Consider the following 22329-nt stretch of genomic DNA (forward strand, 5'->3'; position numbering starts at 1 on the left):
TTACTGAAACTGTGAGCAAAAGTAAACTTTTCCTTAAGTTGTTCGTATCAGTCTTTTGGTTACAGCATTGCAAAGCTGACAAAAACATCCATCTTGCTTCTATGGATGCCATGTGTATTTTCCAGTTCCATAGCTCTCTGTAAGTCAGACTCCCTTGGTGTCAACATCAATCTTACTGTGAAGATGCCAGCCTTGCTTTGATGATTAAGTGCTGCCACATGGTCCCTAATGTGTCTGGAATTCTGTAATCCCAGCTGCTATTAGACTGCTCATTCTGCAAGGCGTTTACTACAATCTGGGCTAACCTTCAGAGAATAGCTGCCCTGAGCTTCTCAACAGTGATGTCCTTCTCACCAGCACATTTATTACTGATTTGGGGAGTGGAGTATCCTTTGGGCCTCACGGAGATCCTAGTCAACTGATGGGTCCTTAGCTGTACCTAACATAGCAACTCCAGCATAACTTCTGTGAGATTTCAGTTATTTCTATCTCTGTTGCAGCAATTCTGGCATTTCTACTTAACATGGACCATCTCTTTGTTTTCAAAAGCCATCTTAGTGTTAGTGTTAGCATCCTAATGTCAGCATCATCTTCTGGGTTTCTTGGTAACTCTTCTGTTCTCCATGTATGTATTTTATTTGTATTAGCTTTTTATCACTGTGATAAATACAGAGAAAAATGACTTAAAGAAGGAAAGGTTTGTTTTGGCTCATGGTTTCAGAGGTTTCAGTCTATGGTCAGCTGGCTCCAAGGCAGAAACACCCTTGTAGAAGGGTGTGAGGGAGCAAAGCTGCTCAGTTTATGGTGGCCAGGACAGAGACAGGGGTAGGAATGGGCCAGCAACAAGATACAGTCCTAAAGGGTATTCCCTCTAGTACTCACTTCTTCAATTAGGCGCCACCTCCCACAGTCTTTACCATCTCCTGATAATGCCATAAATTATAAATCCATGATGAGGTCAGAGCTTTCCTGATCCAGTCTCTTCCCAGAAGTTCTACCTCTGAACATTACTGCATCAAGGACTAAGCCTTCAACACACAAGCCTTTGAGGAACATTCTAGATCCAAAACACAACAAAACCATATGTAATGTCTAATTTATCTTTAACAGATGAGTGTTCCTACATTGAGAAACTCTCTTTTATCAGCTATGAGTCCTGCCCCGCTTTATCCCACATCCTCAGGCTCCAAGACAACTCTCCCACTCCCACTGGTGCATGCAGGTTGATTAGTTCCTGCAGCTAGGTCTTCTGAGATTTTTCCTCTCTTAACAGTCTTTACATCTTCCCTGACTGGATCCATGGGTATGAAAAGACTATTAGGTCATTAGTGATTCTGCCAGGAAGAACAGATGTAGTAAAGCCCCAAAGTCAAAACTATTCCTAGACAGCAGACTTTTCTCTCCCTAAGGTATATATACCTGACAACATTACCTTGGCAGATTCATGAAGCCAGCTAGGACATAATCTGAATAATTTTGGCAAGGTTTGAAGTTTCTTTCTTAGTTGGCGGGGAGCTGTATAGCAAAACCGTTCAAGTTTACACACAAAAGAGTGGAGTTACTTCTACCAGCAGAAGAGCATTTTCTTCAATCAACCAGTTAAAGATAGAGTACAACCAGTTATTTCCTAAAATGTCATATAACCAGCAAGATATATATCATATGAGTTCTTTAAAGAAATCTTAAACAATTTTAACTGATCTTGTTTTTTCCCCAACACCAACCTGCTTGGTGAATATTATCAGCATAAAATGATAATTTCATAAGGTTATTATGGATTAGAGATGTCAATTAATTTTCATGGATGAACATATTATCATAATTGTAGGTAGTTGTTTGCAGCATTAGGAAAATGTTTTCTTACGAGAAACCTCCTTGTTATTCTAGGACAAAGATAATCCCAACAGTTATAGGTAGTTTGGGCCTTCTTGAATATAATACTATCTGCAGAAAATATTTTTGTTCTAAGATTATAATGCTCATAAAAATATAAACCATGAAGATCATAGCTCCCTGTAGTTTACTTGAAAATTAAAATGTCAATCAGTAGCCATAGTTGTGGGGGTTTGCCTTTGTTCCAAGGCCCTGGGTTAAGCTGTCCACTTTCACAGTCATTGACTCATGGAAGACACAGTCCTGGAAGCCATGCCTTAGTCTCTTCACATAGGCTGACACATTCGTAGTAACAGTGTTAAACATGGACAGAGAATCCTATGCCCTAAGTTTTGGACAAATTTTCCCTAGAAGACTCAATTTATAATCTGTAGCTTGTAGCAGGGGCCTTAAACTCATGAATGGAAAAAGGAGGAAGTATCTGAGGATGGTATGGCTGAGCTGCTCTGATTAATATATTGTAATTCCAAACCACATCAGGATGGAGAAACTCAGGGTGTTCTGTTGAGGAATAATAAAAAGCCAATGTATAGGTTTGAATTGGCTATTCCCTGGAGCAAGCACATATTATGGACAATAAGAGCAATGCAGATTTTCAGAGCCTTTAATTAATGCCATAAAGTGTGTTGTAATTAAGCCCAGTAGACAAGAATTTAGGTTTTTCAAGAATGATTTTAATGTAGTAACTGTAAATCACATAATTTAAAATAACTTCAGAAGTTATAAAACACTGCTTACTATTGATAAAAACATTGTTGATTATAATTTAACTTAGATGAATACATGTGTTTACATTTTGAAAATCTTAAAAATTCTTTTTGACAATTTTAGCTTAAGACCAATATCAGAATAGGAAATTTAGATAAATGAGATTTTCTATGGATGAATAAAACTCCAGTTTTTCAAAAACTATAATATTATACTAACATTTTTACACTGTGAAAAAACTAAGGAAAAGGCATATTATCACACTAGCCTAGTTTCTAAGGAGTCACCATGTCTAGCAAAGATTCTTGTCTCAGTGAGTTGATAGCACTGCACTGAATGGTTGTTGAGAAGAAAAATTCAGTGATCCGTGTGTTTTGGGATGGGGGTTGGTTCCTGGTGGCTTTGCTAATTAAAGATGGAAACATGCACTGTGAATAACACAAAACTAGCCTGTGAGTGAGTGGATAATCAGTTAACAAAAACACCATTTTTCTTTTTTTTTTTGGTCAGAAGAGTTTTCAATTAGGCTGGTTAGTCTGCACCTAGGTAACCTGAAGCTCTTAGTTACTTACTAGCTTCACCTGGTTGAAAGTGGTTGCAACACAGTCTGTTTGAGGTCTTCTATCAAAATCCTGCTCAAAGAGGTAAAACCTCCTTTTACATCAGTGAGTGCCAATTCACTAGTTACAGTGATATATATATTGGTAGTTATATTCCCATAAGATACAGTTAAAAGAGTGGTATAGCAGTATGTGTTAAAATTTCAAATTTCATTTTGCTAGAAATTATGAACTTTGCTTTTCCACTTATGATAAACATTTTAGAGATGAAACATGAAATTTGTAAAAGAGTATATATATTTAGTTCAAAAATCATAGTGAGTATTTGAGCAAAAATGCTTCAAGTTCTCTTTTTAAGATAAATATTACTGGAGGCAAATTGATTTAGTCTTATTTTATATTTCACTTGGGATTGTCCTCAATAACAGTTATGGGCCTTGCACATGCAGGTGAATATGGACAGGCTTATTTTATTGCTGTTAGTTTTGGAAGCAAGTGAAATATCAACTTGTGTTGGGTAAAATCAAATCACACAGGGAGGGAAGCCTAAGGTCAAGAGATCCCCCCACTTCAAACCCCTGTTCAATACAGAAACAAGAGAATACTTTTCTGCTCATTGCAGGCAAGGTTCTTGTTTTCTGGTTTCAGTCAAGGCTATAAAACTGAGTGCCCTAGATGGCGAAAGAAAGAGATGCCCCAGAGTGTTAGCTGCTCAGAATAAGTCTCGAATGCTTCATTCCAAAGGCTCAATGTGATTGAAAAAACCCAAAGAACTAGGAGAGTGACTTTGTCCCTTACTATTCTTGATATTTTTAATTCTGAAGTCCGTTAGATCCGAAGCATCTGGGCTCACATCCCCATTTGCCTCTTTGATAGTGCAGAACAAAATGGCCCTTAAAAATCGGAGTCATTCGAAATGCAGTCAGACATCTGTCAGGACCATAATAGCAGATTTGGGCCAGCATTTTAACACAGGTGATTGGGAATCTGGTTCTTTTTGCCTGGCCAAAATCTCCCCATGGCAGGTGGTCTGTGGGAACGTCGTCCATGATGGCCCTGAGGCGGTTCTGTTTATGTCTCTGTGTGGATAAAGCCCAAAGCCATGGTCACTGTGCTTATGCCAGACTAGAATCCAAAACAAAGCACAGAGAGGACCACCACCAGGCTCGTTTCCAAGGGAGCCCCCACAGTTCTGCATAAGCAGCCTGCCCAGTACCCTGGTTGTGATTGGCCTTGTCGTTTGTTTCTGGAATCAGCCTGTCCCTGTCACAGTGGATTGCATCTGTTGTCTCCCTGAAGCCAGAAGAGAAGCCCAGCAGTCAGTGGAGGGTGGCAGCTGAACACACTCACCCTAAACTCCAGAAGGCTTTCTCAGCAAGGTGGTGGAAGAGGTTCCTGCTGTTAGATCTCAGTGGTTAATACTCTTCCACATATATCAACATACGCACCTGTTTAGGACATTATAAGGAACTCCCAGATATGTTCTTTCATTTGATGCTTATAACCCACCTGGGTGGTGTAGGAGAGGTTCATTTAATTATTCCTATTTTTAGGTAAAGGAAGAAATTAGAAGAGTTAAGTGATTCACCTGATATCATTGTTGCAGTTTGGATGTGAGGTGTCCCCCAAAAGCTCACGTGTGAGACAATGCAAGAAGGTTCAGAGGAGAAATGATTGGGTTATAAAAGCCTTAACCCAATCAGTGATTTAATCCTCTGATGGGATTAATTGGGTAGTAACTGAAGGTGGGTAGGGTGTGGCTGAAAACGGTGGGTCATTGGAGGCTTGCTTTTGGGATATCTATTTTGTATCTGGAGAGTTGGAATCTGCCTCTCTGCTGCCTAATCATCATGTGAGCTGCTTCCTTCCACCACATCCTTCCTTCCTAATGTGTTCAGACTCACCTCAAGCCCTGAGGAATGGAGCCTGCTGTCTAGGGACCTCTGAAACACTGTGAGTCCCCAGATAAACTTTTCCTCCTTTAAGATTGTTCTGGTCAGGTCTTTTAGTCACAGCAACAAAAATGCTGACTAAAACAGTCACCCAGCCAATAAGAAGATTCAAGAGCTGGGCTCAGCTTTGTCATCTCTCCCCAGATTCTGTCTGATGTACAAGTTGATGAAAGGGTGCCTGGGTAATAGCATTTAAGACTCAGTACATTTTGAATCATGACACTCAGCTGTGGCTCTCAGGTCACACATTTTACTATATTGATTTTAGCCATACAGCATTCCCAATATTGCAGACTTGAAAGTAAAGTTTAGAATTCTCGGATGTTTGTATTGCCTATTGGGCTAGTTTTTCACTTGTAGAAGGGTCTAATGAGGATCCACATTTTCAGGAGTCTTAGATCAGGCATTTAAAGCCTGGATGGCATGAAGTTTGTGATTGGATCATGATGTGGTAGCAGCAACTTTCTTGTTCGTTTAGTAAGAAAATATATATACCTCACCTATGATGTTTGAAGAACTATGCCAAGTTGCAAAGAACAAGGATTTCATTTGAAGACCTCTCAATTCTACTGGAGAGCTGATACATCTGCACATAAAATAACCAGCTTCCTGGGGCAACTACTTGTTAGTGGCAAGGGGAGGTAGAGATGACCTATTTAGTTCAGGAGGAGAACCACAGGCATTGAGGTGATTTGGAAAACGTTTTTTAGATTTTGTAGTAGACATAAAATCTAGATACTACTGTACATGAAATGTGGTGGGCTTTCCTGCTGATGGGTTGGGAATGAGGAAACAGCATGGGGCCAAAAAAAGGAAACATAAAAGAATAAATCAAGTTGTGGAATATAATCAGACCCGTCTCACTACAGACAGGGCTTTACAACAGAAAGGAGTGGGCGATAGATGTTGAAAAATTGGGACAATTTTGGATGGTCCGAAAATGCCCATAAGAGGAGTTTATTTTCTTAATCTGTAAGGAAAGAAGTGTCATTTAAGTATTTTGAGCTGGTGGCAGGAAAGAATAAAGGGGGAAGCAGTCTGTCACTGGAGAGAGAAGTTAGAAAATGGAGCGCACTCCAGATATGAAGTGACCAATTGACACAGTGGATGCCCGGCTGGATTTGGGGAACCACAGGGAGGTATTTCAGGTGCTCAGGGCCCACGCCAGCACCAGCACAAATGCTCTTACCTTTTTTTCCCTTTCTTGACACAGCATTACAAATTGTTGCTCTAGTCTGAAAATTATATCCATCTCTCTGCTTCCTCAAAATGACTTGGGGGATGTTGAGGAAGTTTTCAAGTATCTGCAGTGTGAAGTCATTTTTGTCTTCTTTGGTACCCTCTCATTTTATATTGAATAGTTCAGTATCAGCTTTGAAAAGTCCTGCACAACTAGTCCTCTGGCCCACTAGATGTTGTGTCCTCTCTGTAAGCTATTCCTGTTGGGTAGTTGCAACTCTCAGGTGCTGGGGACTGGGGGTGGTTGTTTGCTGGTCCAGAATCTCAGTTGTGTCCAAGAAGCAGTCCTCTTCTGGGGAAAAGGTGCTGTCATTGAGAGAAAGGGGCAGTAAGACCCAATACCTGGGTGGAGGAGTGTGTGTCAGAGGTCACCAAGAGCACCCCGGTTTCAGTGATCCACTGGAGGGACTCAGCATGGAGCACTCACATCTATGATTTATCACAACCCAAGGACATAAGGCAAAGTCAGCAAAGAGACAGGTGCATGGGGGAAGTTTGGAAGAAGCTAGGCACAGGCTTCCAGGGTCTTTACCCAGGGAGTCCTCAGGATGGGCTTAATTCCTCCAGCAGGGAGCTGCAAAACCCAGGTGAAATATCTGCCATTCTCATTAGAAACTCAGTGCCCAGAGTTTTTAATGAGACCTGTTCACATAAGCACCCTCTGCATAGCACAGACCAGAATTCCAGACTCCCAGCAGGAAAATAGTATTCAGCAGAAGCTGTGTAGTGTAACAGGTTAGGCCCAACCTGCCACTCTTAACTATTCTGGGAATTGAGGAAAACTTTCTGAAATCCAGTTTTCCCAACCTTCAAACAGCCCTTCTAAGGTTAGGATTCTCAGGATTGCTGAGGATTCTCAAGATTAACTTTTCTACACAGGGAGTGACATTATGATCACTTAAGTTGCTGCAAGGGTTGTGATGATGGAGAAATTGTTCAAATCCAAGAGAGTCTGATGTTAAAAAATCATGTTTATGGAAGGTGCTATTTGACGGTGGGGCAACAGAGAAGGATGAGAAGAGGAATCTTAGGGTGAAGGCAGTTGAACCCAGTCCTAGCTAATGTCATGCAGGAGACTGGTGAGGTAGCAGGAGAACTGGGCTGGTGCTTCAGGGAACCAAGAGAGGAGAAAGATTCAAAGGAGGGAATGCTCAATGGTGTGTCAGGGCTGTGGACAGGCAGGGGTTATGGGCACTGCCAAATGCCATTGGGCCATCACTTCATAGCATGTGAATTGAGTTTAACTTAAAATCATCAATGCATGTTAAGCAAGACTCATTTGTCCAGGGCCTAGAACGACTTTCCTGCCCATCACATATTTCTCTTTCCTTCTGACCACCTCACCGAAGTCCTGTTTAGTTTCTTGCTACTGCTCTTTGTTGGGGTTTAGATTTCACAGGCAGTGAGAAATGACTGGGCTTTGGGAAAAAAAATTCTTTGAGCATTACTGCAGACTTCTCTTTGGTAATTATTTAAAGACAGCAGCAACTAAAACCACCTCTTCCGTTCCTGATGGAAGAGTTATTCTGTTTGTTCATTTAAGAGGGTTGTTTTTGCTATCCCATCCATCTCATCAGTGCTTACTGGTGAGGAATAAAAACTAAAAGCTGCTTGTTTTGCAAGCAGACGTCCCAAGAGGATGATGAAAGTGTTTGAATTTCCTGCTCTACCCTTGGACTTCTCCCAGACCCTGACTTCTGGGTACGATCTCTCTGATATTTCACTCTGTCTTCCTGAGTTCTCAGACCATAGAGGTGTACAAAGTCTCTGAGATACATGACCATTATGATATTGGATCAGGTGACTTTTCCTTTGCTTGTAATAAAATTAGATCAGAAATATTTTTGAGCTCTTTTTTTTGTGTGCAGCTGATTTAGGGAAAGTTAGTGGTGTAGGAAATGCCAGGGCCTCCTCCTTCTCACACTCTGGGTGGTTCAGAAATAGAAATTCTTTGCATGGCAGAAGGTGGAGAGCACAGTGCTGATGGTGGCACTTGTGGTCCTGGTTACTATAGTAATGGGTGACAGTTCTGGTCTTATTTACTTCATTGAACTTCAGCAGGGCTGATATGTGCTGTGATTTAGGTGTTTTTAAATTCTCTGTCTCTTGTCCTAATATCCCAGGGCTTCCAGCAAAAGTTCTCCTTCCACAGTAAAGAGATCGTGGCCATCAGCTGTTCCTGGTGCAAGCAGGCGGTAAGTTTGGGAGGAGATATAGCAACATGGGCTCGTGTGACCAAAACGCACCGCCAGTGCTTGAGTTCCTGACCACCAGGGGAACACGATCCTAACTGAACGTATTACTTTTCTCAGATAGAGTCCTTGAAGGATGAAAGGCAGTAAAACTATAGAACAACTGTACGTATGAGCTGAGAGAAACTACAGAAGTACATTCGCCCCTTTCTTTTGTACATGTTGAGAAGCCTGGGACTAAAGATTGGGAAGTCCTCCCAGGAGTAAGGGCTTCTTACTCCTGGACCACATTTCTGCCCTCTCCAGTAGAGTGCTGAGAACTCCTCCTGGTAGGAAGGTTCAGAATTAGGAACACAGCCACGCTCAACAGGAGAGACCCCTCTAATGCAGGTGTCCAGCCATCTTGGTTCTTGGTTCCTTCAGTTTTGACATGGATGAAAATCTCCTGTGCCCTTCTTTAGATTTCTCTAGGCTTGGATGATGTCGTCTGTGTGCTAATTAAAATGTAACTCTTCCATACATTAGCACACATATATTCGTTAGGATCTGAGGGTCATTTTTCCATTTATTTTTCTTCTTTTTTAAATTTCCCTTTGCCCATTCATTTTTTTTTTTTTTTAATTACCTAACTCCTGTCTCCAAACCAGATGCTACATTTTCTTACTGGTTGGTCTGTGTGCCTGTTGTTTCTTTTACTCTTACTTGGGAGTTGGCAAACTGTGGCTCCCCAAGGGCAAATATGGCCAACACCTATTTTTATAAATAAAGTTTTATCAAAACACAGCCATGCCTAGTTACTTATGGATTCTCTGTGGTTGTTTTTGCATTTATATATCATCTATGGCTATTTTCATGCTGCAGTGGGCAAGTTGAGCTCCCTGACTGGTGAGACCCTGTTGGTGAACTGTGTCAGATGGCTGCACCTGCTCTGCCATGTCACTACCAGGCTAGGGTGAGATGGTTTATCAGGGTCAATTTGGAAACCCAGCCCCACTTTCCAGTGAACATGTATGCTCTTTAATCTGGACTCCAACTTAATTAATACAGAGACTGGATTCTCATTTGACCATTAAGGCAGAACTTTGGTCAATTCCACATAAATTTGAATTTCCCATTTTAACATTGTAGAAGGTGATTTTGCAAGTACTATAATTATAAAATTTTGGCACAAATTATAATTATGATATATTTTAACAGTACAGGTAAACAAACAAGTAAGTGAATCTCCATGGTGCAGAAGAATGGACCCTGGGTTTGGGAGTTGAGTTTCCTTCATTAAGATCCTAGTTCTATCATTTAAAAGCTGTATGATCTTGAATTTGCCTCTTAGTCACTAGATTGGAGATTGCTCCAGAACAATGTGAAAGAATATATTTTGTCAGTCTCTGAGATCCACGCCATTGTAGATATACAATGATAATTTTAGATATACAATTTAAAATTTTTTTCAAAAGAAGGTATTCAAATAACGTTCCTCTGGAAAATCTAATCTTTTGCAAAAGGCAAATAACTAGTGTCAGGGAGAATTAGTAAGTATTTTATTCTTAATTGATCAATTAGTAATTAGCTACTAGATCACAGCAGATCTTGAAGATATGCAAAAATGAAAAAAATATTATTAAAATTTCAGTGACTGTATTTGCTAGTTTTCCTGACAGTCCTGATTTATGTCTATTTTTCTCACATAGTTATTATCAGTGATATCCTTCACTTTTAAATTGTTCCAGTGAAAATGATAAATTATATGATCACGATAAATATAAACCAAGTAGAAACTGACGTGAAGTTCTAAGAAATCACTATGATTAAAATGTAAAGCCCCTAATTATTGCATACTGTTGATTTTATGTTTATTAGAAAATGAGTATTACTGCACATTGCTATTACTCGGTAGTCAGGATGATTGCAATGTGATTGGCCCCCAGCCATCAGTCCCAGCATCACAGCTGGGGTACCCGGTTAAACCCTTCACACTGAGGTGCTGTTATGATCATCAGTCTGCATTTGCTTCCTTCCTTTCAAAAGTGAAAGCACTTCAAGCTTGCCAAGTGTATCAGGGCACTGTATTTTTTTAAGGCTGTTGAGGAATCAAGCAGAAGCACTCTCTTTGTACTTCTTTACCTCTGGGATTAATAACTTTCTAGAGGAGATGTCCTGCCTCTCTCCTGGCTTCTCTAACTGGAGAGACAACCCGGGAGGATTTATGTCTCTGATGGAAAAAGGAGAGGCAGAGGGTAGGACTTGCCTTTTGGCTGACCTTCATTTCCTTCTCCACATTATCCTTAATCAACCAAGTCTGTGACAGGCACAAGAGAAGGGTCACAATTGTGTGCGGCTGGGATTACTGGACCCTTCTAAGTTTCTAACATCCTCATGTAAATATTTCATTAAATGGGTAGAAAGTTTTTGCAGACCTTGTCCTGCCAGGTTGATTTCTCCTTAACAATTGTAGTAAATTCGTCTACTGGAATGAAAAGAAAGTCTCTCAGCTCCTGGGGCTGGTTGGGTGGTGTTGAGAAGCAAGTGCCCTTAGTGTGTGTGTGTGTGTGTGTGTGTGTGTGTGTGTGTGTGTATACGTGTGCATGCACGTCTGTGGTTCCCTCTGTGTGTGTGTGCATGCGCCTGCCTGTGTGTGTATGCACAGTGTGTGTGTACATGCACTTACTCCTTCTTGCTGTGACATTACCTTTTGCCCAGAATTGCTTATTAGCCCCTTTTTCTCTTCAGTTTCACAATAAGGTGACCTGTTTCATGCTGCATCACATCGAGGAACCCTGCTCCCTGGGGGCTCATGCTGCTGTTATAGTCCCGCCCACCTGGATCATTAAGGTGAAGAAGCCTCAGGTAACTGCCAGGACCCTGGTGCTGCTGGCCAGTGCAGAGAAAAGTGAACTGCTGCTACTCGCTTTTCTCCCCCTGACTATTCTTTGGGTTCCTGAAAGTTCTGCTCACTCATCCCCAAGATCCCGTGCTTCAGCTACTAAATTCATCCTGTAGCCCAACACTTGACTGCACTGACTTCCTCATGGAATCAGCCGAATAAATTCAAAGTTCTAGAATAAGGGCGCTTCCTCCCTGTTCATTTTCTCACTATATTCCCTTTGATAGTAGCTCTCCTGAGTTTCAGAGAAGCCCAGTGATGGGTACAGCTGGTTTTTTTACAACTCTCTTCTCTTCCAGCCTGGGCATTTCCAGGGAGTCAGTTGAGGGCAGACTGAATCATGACCTTCCTGCATACACAAGGCCTGCTCAGAGAGCAGCAGCACCTTCTTAAAGCAAAGTGGGATTTATCATTAGTTCCTAACCCCATCCTGTTATTCTTCTCAGTGCACTTCCTCTCCTCGCCGGTCTCAGCTTCATTATTTTGGAGACTGTGATGGTTTCTCAACTAGGCCATATTCTTCAACTGAGCACGTTTCTTCCTTCATACCATACATCCTGAACAGTCGGTGCCAACTTATAGGATGGCAGACTTTTCGTGCAAAAATAGAGAGAGAGATCCTACCTCCCCCAGAGAACAGGTGTTTTAGGACGTCTCATTGAATGTAATGTATTTAGAAGATGGTGGACCAATTCCTGGGGTCTCTTGTGCAACTTATTCTCATCAACCCAAATTTATTTAAAAGCTCACGACTAAGGGATATGGTTTTGCTTTGTGTGTTTCATATCAAATTTAGCCTCTATTCACGAGTACTGTTTATGAATGATCTTCCTAAGTTAGAATCCATGGAAGCATTGGGGAGCTTATTCCCAGAGACAAGTGCAGTATTGTGTGTTGGAAGGTGGGAACTCTGTATAATCTTTCATTTTACATGTTTGTATCCAGTGTCAAGACGTGTTAGATGAGTGGCCTAAGGTGACACATGTTGGTATCTCTCTATATATTGCTGTCTGAAATTCAAGTGCACTGAGTTCCAGTTTTTACTTTTGAATTTCCTTAATATTTCTACTTCTTTTTTATCTCTTTCTATAATTTAGTAATCTCTCCAAGGCTTTATATTATATAGTATTTGGGTTGTGTCAGTGGGTCTTAATAGGCTCTGTGGTACAACACAGGGTCCTCGCTCTGAGGAGCCTCGGAGTTACCTTAAGGGGAGGTTGGAAGAGTTTCACTAGGAGGTGGGTTTTAATCTGCTGTTTGAAAGATGAGTAGGATTTAAATCAGTGGAGAAGAGAAGGAGTAGCAGGCAGGAGCTTGGCTGGAATAAGGGCACCATGTCCCACCATTTGTGGGACTATGAAATTAGTTGGCCTGAGGTGCAGGGTGAGGGGGCAGGTGTGTGGGGTGAGCAGAAGGTTGCATAGGACTGATGGGGGCGGGATCTGAAGACATGTGGACTTTGTCCTGAAGTAACTGGTTTCTTCATCAGCCAAGGAATGACAGAGTCCAAAGAGTCCCATAGAAGGAAAAGTTAGCAAGAATGTGTAGGATGCCTTAGTGTTATGGGATTGTGAAAGGCTAGAAATAGAACAGTTAGGAAAATCAGATGATGATTCCACTCTGCATAGAAATGGTATTCTTTTCTGTACTCTGCAAACACCTTTTCGTTATGGAAATTTTCAAGCAAATGAAGAAAGAGAAAATTTGTAATGGGTTCTTCTACGGGATTCAGGTTTTCTGCCACTCTCGTTTCAGCTATCCTTGGCCCGGCCAGATTATTTTCTTTCATTAAACTATTAATTTTGGGATTAATAAGAAACTGGAAGACATAATAGAGGGCAATTTCCTGCACCCTTGACCAAGCCTCTGGTAATACCTTGCAGTACAGCGTCACCCCGGCTGCCAACCTTGACAGCGTCAGAGATGCCCACATACCTGTTCCCAGCCACCTCCATTTTCCTCCTGGCCTCACCCCCTCTGTCCCACCTTCCTGAAAGTGGGATCTACCCCATTTTTTTTTTTCAATTTCACCTGGTAATGCTGCCTTTTGCTTCTTTAAAATATAACATTTAAAAAAGATAATGATAAAACTTTGTCTCCCTCATCAAAATTAATAATTCCTTAAATTTTTTTTTCTGTGTGTCTCAACTATTTTTTTTTTCTACAGTAAAGATTTTCAAATCAGAACCCAAAGTCCCAAACTGCCTTTTGTGGACAGGTACCTTTGGTCTCTTAAATTTGTAACAATATCCTCATATTTTTTCATGCTATTTACTTGTTGAATAAACTGGGTCATTTTTCCTATGGAACTTCCCGAATCTTGATTTTGACTGACTGTATCCTTATTGTGTTTTAAAACAATTGTATTTTGTGTAGACTAATATGGAGATGTAGCAGCTCATTTAGATTTGGGTTTAACTTTTGGGGGAAAGGACTGCATGCTGTCTATTTATATTGGATTTCTCACCAAGGAACATCACATCAGCTTGTTTCACTATCAGTGATGTTATGATCAGTCAGTGAGCTTGGAAGCTGTCATCCTAATCCATCTACGATAGCCTTTTACCTATTTATTATCTCCTACGGATTATCATCAAAATCAAAATTAAAAAAAAATTCTTTTATTTCATTAGTGGTTGCCAAAATGTGGTTTCTCCAATTTTTACTCTTTTTCACTATTTAGCTATGATTTTTCTGTGAACAGGTCTTCCCCTTATCACCAACAAACAGGAGACAAATATTTGAGTATTTGACTTTATTAGTAAATTTTCAGAATAAGTTAATGCACTAGCAACTTTTAGAGGGTGGCTGAGAATCACTGTGGTCCTCTTTGCAGAGCTTCATGATGGACTCACCTCATCCTTATGTATGTGAATATGCAGACATGCGTATGCATGTGCCCCCATGACGTGTCTCAGTCTCGAGTCCTCATTATTCTTCTTATATTCACACTGCTTTATCTTCGACCGATTGGAACCCCTCCCCGGTGTCTCCTGCCTACTGTCATGACCAGTTTTGGACAGCTTCTTTGGTTTCAGGAATGATGTCATGCCCCAGGATCATCTTGTGCATTTCCTGTCCGTATCTGGAGTCAGCCACGTAGATATTAAATAGCTTGAGATGTGTTTGAAGCCAGGAATTCTGATTCTGCAAATCAAGTTCTTAGAGGCCACACTGCCTCACTGTCTACTGTAGTCAGCTTTGTCTAAAAATTTTGATGATCCCTCTTCCTGTGGGCTCCAAAGCTGTCCAATAAGTTAGTTAATGAGCTAAATTCTATTTAAAAACTGGTTCAGGATGAGTGTGGGGACAGCACAGTAATATTTAAGAACTCTGACTTTTGAACTTGGACTCCCTGGATCCTTAACCTTACCTTCTACCATTTACAATATTTATGCAATATTGAACAATTTAAACTCTTCCATTTCATTTTCCCATCTTCAGAGTGTCAGTGATGCAGGTACCTAATTCCCAGGGTTTTCAGGAAGATTAGTCAGCTAACCGATGCACATAGAACAGCCATGGCTGGTTGTAAGCAACACAGCTAGCTTTTGTGATCTTTCTTCTTGTTGACTTTAAGGAGTGCAGAGTATCAAAGTGAAGAAATACCACAACAGTCGAAAATACTGGACAGTTACACACAGGTCAGGACAGAAGTCATCGATCCCTGAGCCCTGTGTGTTAAAATGAAAGAGAATGAAAAGAAGAGGAGATTCCCAGTGGACAGGGTGTGAAGAGAGAACAGTAAGGGCCGTAGCCCGGCATCTCCTATGCTCCCAGAGCAGCTTGAGACACTAACTGTTGTGTTTTACCCTGTGGTGGGATTGTTTATTCTGGTGTGTTGCCTCTACTGTGGAAGAAAGTCAGGGCCATTTATACATTGAATAAAAGAATGGACGAAGTCTAGGGAATTGTCCACTTGCAGGAAGTAGAAGAAGAGGATCTACAAACAGGAAGAGAGCTGTGAAAACATGGTTTCATTATTTAAAATGGAAAGGAAACAGGGTGGCCATCAATGTTGAATTCTACAGATACTGAAAGTATTAACAGGAATTGAGAAAAGTCATCGGGTTGGTGGTCAGATCATGGGTAACAATCAAAACTATAGTTTGTAGGGTGTGTAACACGGGTGCCAAGTTGTTCCTGATGACTTGGAGGCAGTGATATCAGATAATTCATTTGAGACATTGGGAAGTGTATTAAAAAGGAGAATTTGGAAGGTAGATGGAGAATAGCAGAGTAAAATCTTTTTCCAACTTTAAGGTCCTATGTACATTTTTATACACATCAACATCACTATATTTTCATTCTTTTATCATATTCCTTCAACAAACAAATTATAAAGTAGGTGTTCTTAATTGGAGTAAGTAAACATTTATTTAATTAGTCATATTCAAAGATGCCATCGTGTGCAGTATGAGGTCTAAAGATGAATCAGATGGGATCGATTTCCACAAAAAATATGCTCCCTCCCTAGAGGTAACATAGATATACCCATTTAAGTCATTGGTCAGAGTATTTGTGAATTCTGGAACAGGCATTCAACAATATGTGTATCCTTAAGGAAAGAGTATCCTCCTGATATTTTTAGAAGTGTGACCTTTTTGGTTAATGTATACTTTGGGGAAAGATACACACAGAGTGGGGAGCCCAGCAGGCTATACTGGGTGGCTTAGCCATGGTCAGGAAGGAGTCCTGCGTCCAAGGTCGAGAGTGCTAAGGGTTGCCCCAGATGTGAAAACACGGTAGAACCGTGAAGCAGGAGTGAGCACTTGCAGTTTTTGAGATCAAGGTAAGCTAAGTGGAAATCACACTCCAGTGCATGGTTTTGAAGGATGTGGGTGATGTCATTGGGAAGAGAGACGAAGAAGGTCAACTCAAGTTGATAGAACATACTGAGAATCATTAAGATGGATCATCAAATAAAGTTGGCTTTATTTGGATGTTTGTGTTTAAACAAATGACTGCAGAGAGGAGCAATGACTAATTGTACAGGAGTCTCCTCTTATCCCCAGAGATGCAGTTCAAACAATTCCACAGATGGCATGGATAGTATCAAACCATATTTTATATATATACAATGTTTCTTCTTATGCATATATTCCTATGATAAAATTTAATTGATAAATTAGGTACAGTTAGAGATGGATAAAAATAACTAATAACAAAATAGAACAACAGTATCAATATACTATAATAAAAGTTATTTAAAATTGATGATTATTTTTCTGGAATTTTCCATTTAATATTTTCAGACCATAGTTGACTGTAAATAACTGAAACTGCAGGAAGCAAAACTATATTATGGTCAGGAAAAGTGGTTCATAAAGAGATGGAATTGGACTACATATTTTCCTTCTCTGTTAAGAGATGGCTGGCTGAGAGGATAATGGCTCCCTGAGCAGCTGTGGAGTCAGGAATCCTGAGACATCTTGGTGGCTAGGGGAATGTGGGCTGCCTGCATGATTTGCTGGGCTTCATCACCAAATCACATAGAGAGAGGAAGAAGTTATTTACTAGAAGTGAAAAGAAGGTGAAAGGTAGATGATTTTAAAGAATCCAAATTGAAAAAAAATTTTTTTAAGAATGGAGGCTAAATCTGTTGCTGTGTTTGCATTCCAAGTTGTATCTAAAGTTACAGATGTCAGTGTCTCTCTTCTGGATTGAAAATCTTAGAGAACAATATTTTGATCAGATAAACAATGCTGATTCTGTTCAAGCACCAGTACAAGTACTTGTAGCAAATGGAGTAAGACATGCATCACGTGAATGTCTTACAGAGTCCAACCATAGAATATAAGGGTGGGATAGCTTTTGCAGAAATTTTGCATCATGAGACAAAACACCTTTTGAGAAAATATTTTCCTTTTCCAAAACTGTTTTGTAACCCTTTCAGTAATATCAAAGGGTTTCTACAGTCTCGTAGAAAGAATATAAAATGATGCTTCAACCTTTTTCCTGAATAGAGTCCATTGGGACTGTATAGGCCTAAATAGGAGCACTGTGGTTGCTTTGAAGAACGACAATACTCTGATTTTTGGTATATTGTTTAGTTATTAGTAACACATAAGTGTTTTTCCTGTAAAAAATAAAAAATAAACTTTTTAGATAAAAGAAAAAGTTCCCCTTTCACCAACATTTTAAATTATAGGTTCTCCCCCATCTCCTCCATTAAAAATCCATATGGAATTTTTGCTGCTGATTTACATGCATAGAAGCACACCCGCAGAAAAGATATAGAGCCATTGTGAGCATTGAGGTGTGTGTTTTCAAAAGGAGACCTCATTCTACTCATAATGCTTTAGAACTTGCTGTGCCTACTAAAAACATGAACCTAGAGACTTGAGTCATATTTTAAACTGCTGTCCACATCCCATACAATGGTCGTCATAGTTTATTTATTCATCTCCCTGTTGATGGATAGTTACATTGTTTCTAATGTTCCAGGTGTAAACAGTGCTGTGTTCTTTTCTTCCTGGCCCCAATGTGCTTTTTTCATATTAGTCCTTTTTTAAAAATTTTTTTAATACCTTATGAGTGGAAAATCTTCTTTAAATGCTGACGACCCGTGAAATGTAATAACTAATGTTATGCAATGGCCAACAGTATCCCTTGAAATTGTCCAAGTCATTTCCTTTGGTGAATTCTAAAGGTAAACTAGAACTTGTGATTTAACCAGATCTATGACTATTTGCAGCTTTTCTAGAACTTGTGATTTAACCAGATCTATGACTATTTGCAGCTTTTCTAGAACTTGTGATTTAACCAGATCTATGACTATTTGCAGCTTTTGAGACCTTGTCCTTAATTTTTTTTTCACGTCCTTAACTTTTTTTTTTTTAATCTTTTTTTTTTTTCTGGGGGGGGGTGCTGGGGATCAAACCCAGGGCCTTGTGCTTGCAAGGCAAGCACTCTACCAACTGAGCTATCTCCCCAGCCCTCATGTCCTTAACTTTTAAAAATTATTTTCATTAGGGCATCATAGTGACACGTAGTAGTGGGCTTCATTTGGATATTCACACATGCATAGAATATAATTTGCCCCATTTCAGTCTCAGCACTTCCACATTCCCTCTCCTTTCCCTCTCCTATGACTTTAACTTTGCTGTGAGCTTTCTTTATTCTTCTTCTTGCCCATCCTCAGAACCACCAGTAACACAGCTGGAGTAGGCAATGAGAAAGCTCTTAAATGGAGAACCTGACAGCCACTCCTGTTGCCTTTCAGAGTTTGGTTCAGTATATGGGGGGATGACTTCCTTTGGGATAATGAATTGGTGTGTGTGTGTATATATATATATATATATTTTTTTTTTTTTTTTTTTTTAAGATCTGTTATTATAACCAGTCATATGTGATCCCATAACCTGGGAAAATCCCTTAAGTGTAATAGTACCTAAAGTTTCCTTCACAGTTGAGTGATTCATCCAAAAGTATTTCTTAACAGCCAGGAAGGAGTCATAACTTTGTTAAGGGTTTTGTTGATAGGATTACTTCTGAGGCAAGGTAAGATTGTCCTGATATCTGGTCCAAGAAAACAAAAAGCCTTTATCTTTCCTTTGGTCTTTCACAAAAAAGCCAGGCACAGATTGTACAGGGACAACTACTGTTAGAATCAGAAGAATGTGATGATAATAATAATAATAATAATAATAATAATAATAATAATAATAATAAAACAAACCACACACACACACACACACACACAAATAAAACCCTTGTTTGGGTAGTGTTGATCTTGCAAAGGAAACTCTTTGTGTCACTAAGTTAGCTGCCCTTGATGTTTTGGATATCAGAACAAGAATTAAAGGATTCTTGACTCTCTCTTCAATAAGTCTGCACAAAACTTTCTTGGTATCCTTCTTGCTTTCTTGCAAAGCATACTGTTGCATTGCATTCTCCAACATTCTGACCCAGGCAGGGTAGGCCATACTGCAGATCTGCAAGGGTAGGTGACTTGTCTTCTTGTGACTAAAACACATCCCCAATCTGCTTCACATTCATCTGTTCCTCACTGAATTTGCTGCCTTCCAAACAAGGTTGTATGTTCAGACAGAAGTCTGTGTTTCTGTGTGCACAGAAGGGAGCCTTCGGGAACGTTGAGGCGTGCTGGGGAACTGCACACTCTCACTGTTGCTGTCTGCCCATCGTAGGGCTGTAAGGTCTCTCAGAGCTCACGCAGACGCGCGCAGGTACTGTACACCACTGTGCTTGGGCTTCGCCCTCTTCTTGGTCTGTGAAGTGAGGAAGGCCTCAGGTGCCTTCGTCCTGGTGAGGCTAAGAAGCACTTGCATTTGCTCCATCTGTGTTACCAAGGCTGTTTTGTGTGTCTGTTCCCTCTGGGAGTGGAGTTCCTCACCTGCACTATTCTCAGATATCAACCCTTACTTCGATGTGTTTTTTTCCAATTCCGTGTTCCCCTTGTGTGCTTGATCCTCATAATCATCTGAAATACTGTGATTTCTATGATCAGACAAGTTTAAGAAACTTGTGGTAAGATCTTGGCCTGATCTGATAGACCTATCTCTTAGAGTCAAAAAATTAAGGTCCGCAATGTGTCCTTGCAAGCACGGGGCATCCTGCAGCTGCTCTTGACAGTGAATGAGCTAGGAGAGCTAAGTTGGGAGGCACACATTCACTTCCTAGGGGTCCCTTCAAACTGCAGAGGGTTAGTCAGTGCTGTGAGCTATGTGAACATGCACACACCATTCCAACAAGGATGGCCTGCAGACCTCCTGCCAGCGTTTGTGCTTGGTGCTGGGCTGTACAGCTGTCAACGAGGCAGTGCATACTGGGCTAACTGCTTCACTACCTTTACTCATTTGAACTTCACACCTGTCCTTTGAGGTAGGTATTATCACTTCATTTTAAAATTAAGAGACTGATGTTTCCAAAGTTTGGCTGACTCAGCCAAGGTCACAGAGGTAGTAACAGGGAGATTCGGGACCTTACTAAGTCTATCAGACTCAAGCTTACCCCTGTTGATCGACTCTACCCCTCCACACATGCCTAATGTTCCTCTTTTCTACTTCAAACAGAAGTTCTCAGCCCTGGCTGCATGGTAGAATTGCCCAGGGAGCTTTGAAAAAATAACCTTGCTTGGGCTTCACCCCAAACAGGTTAAATAAGAATATTTGATGTGGCCCGGGTATGCACATTTTTTCCAAAGCTCTCTTGGTTGAGACTAATATGTAAAGATGGTTGAGAATCTCTGAAAGCATCATTAATTGACACCAAATAGATACTTCTGCTGGCCTAATAGTTCCCAACATTCTTCTTAGACCTTGTGGCTGATTAAACTTTTAAAGACTCCAGATCCTTTTTCTTCCCTTTTATACAGACCGAAATTTATCAAAATATAACACATGCTTTCATACTGCAAAAGAGACAAGGACCTCATAAAAGGCCCATTGAACCAGGGTTTAGAAACCTGGAGATCTATTTTTCAGGGAGGTGTAGTCAACAGTGAATATGAGGAATCACCTGGGGTCTAGAGCACCCTTGAGCTCCAGGGTCTTTTTCATTTCCTTCTAAACTGATGGGAAAAGAAACCTTGGTGGTTCTTGGGAGTTTCTCTCATCCTTGGTAAACACAGGCCATAGATGAACTTATTTTTTTGTAAATACAAGTCAAAGCGAAATAAAAGCAAAGTAGTTTGGATCTTGTTAATTTTAATGTGTTAATATATGTAATTGAGACTAAAGTTTACTTTGAATGCTCTATGGGAAAATACTCTCAAAATTAGGTGATTAGAGAGCGACATTTCTTCAAACTGTTTTAAAAACTTTTAACTGCTCAAACAATGCAAGTGTGTATACTTATATGAACTTCTAAGTTAAGAATTCTGCATTTCAGGCCTTCAACACTTGGTCAGACATCTATTATATGGTCAGTAATATCTTATCCATGTGAAGATGCAGTCTAATTAATTATTGACTCTGCTCATTAAATCTGATTTTGCCTTGTCTCCAACCAGTAAGTTTTGTCTGTTCTCTAACAGGTTCTTCTCTAAGCATCTATATTAAATATTAAGAGTAAATGGTTAGTTGAAATAATCACAAAGTTGTGGTCTATAAAATCCCTAGCAAGGAAAAGCAAATTCGAGGGTCACTGTATTTCAATGAGTCTGAGGCACTTCTTTGAGAGAATAAAATAAAGGCTACTATAGAAGCAGGAAGACCTTCTAAACCAATGGCCTTTAGACAGAGAAAGAAAGAGCAATTACTGCTCGCCCTCTGTTTTAAGTAACTTAAGGTGACTCTTACCTCAGCATTTAAAATATTAGACATTAGTGCTAATATAGTAGTTGGATCATGAAGTTCCGCTGGGGTCAAGAGTCATTATATGACTATTATTATAAAAAAGACCATTAAAAAAGTTAACAGGAAAGAAAAAGAAACAAGAAAAACATGAAAAATGGCCTCCTTTTTTACATTTCCACATAGGTGATCTCCATACCAGGAGATGAACTTGAACTTGGTTGGGCGGGAGACGGACCTGGTTGGGCGGGAGACTGGAGCCCCTCAGAGAATTTGGGATTCTTCCATTTTTACTGGGAGGGTTGGCAGGTATACCATGTGTTGTTATGTGAGTCCACGAGAGCCTCTGGGGCTCTCCCTCCTGCCCCCCGTGTGCTGGGGAGTCAGTTGCTCACTCTGAAGCACTCGACTGGTTTCTGTCTGTGGCTTACCCATGAGCAGTGGCTTGGAAGTGTCAAAGCATGAGAAGCATGCAGTCAACAGCATGTGCTGCCATCACCTTCTACATGGTTCTGCATGGAAGCCCCGGGGCCGCCGGCCTCTGTGCTCAGGCATCTCCTTCTTTCCCTACAGAACTCCCTGAAGGCTTCAAATCGGAAGAAGAAGAGAACAAGCTTTAAAAGAAAAGCCAGTAAAAGAGGAACCGAA

General features: G+C 40.4%; 1 protein-coding gene across 2 annotated transcripts in view; it reads left to right on the forward strand.

Annotated features, from left to right (window-relative positions):
• The window catches only part of Dgki (diacylglycerol kinase iota), a 428083-nt gene that overhangs the window by 191047 nt on the left and 214707 nt on the right, over nt 1-22329 (forward strand). For both annotated transcript variants that reach the window (XM_047561379.1, XM_047561380.1), the window contains 3 exons: nt 8476-8547; nt 11272-11388; nt 22255-22329. In XM_047561379.1, coding sequence (XP_047417335.1) covers nt 8476-8547; nt 11272-11388; nt 22255-22329 — 264 coding nt within the window. The remainder of the gene's footprint in view (nt 1-8475; nt 8548-11271; nt 11389-22254) is intronic.

The sequence above is a fragment of the Sciurus carolinensis genome, chromosome 8 (genome assembly GCF_902686445.1).
Source record: "Sciurus carolinensis chromosome 8, mSciCar1.2, whole genome shotgun sequence".
In the NCBI taxonomy this organism is placed as follows: Eukaryota; Metazoa; Chordata; class Mammalia; order Rodentia; family Sciuridae; genus Sciurus; species Sciurus carolinensis.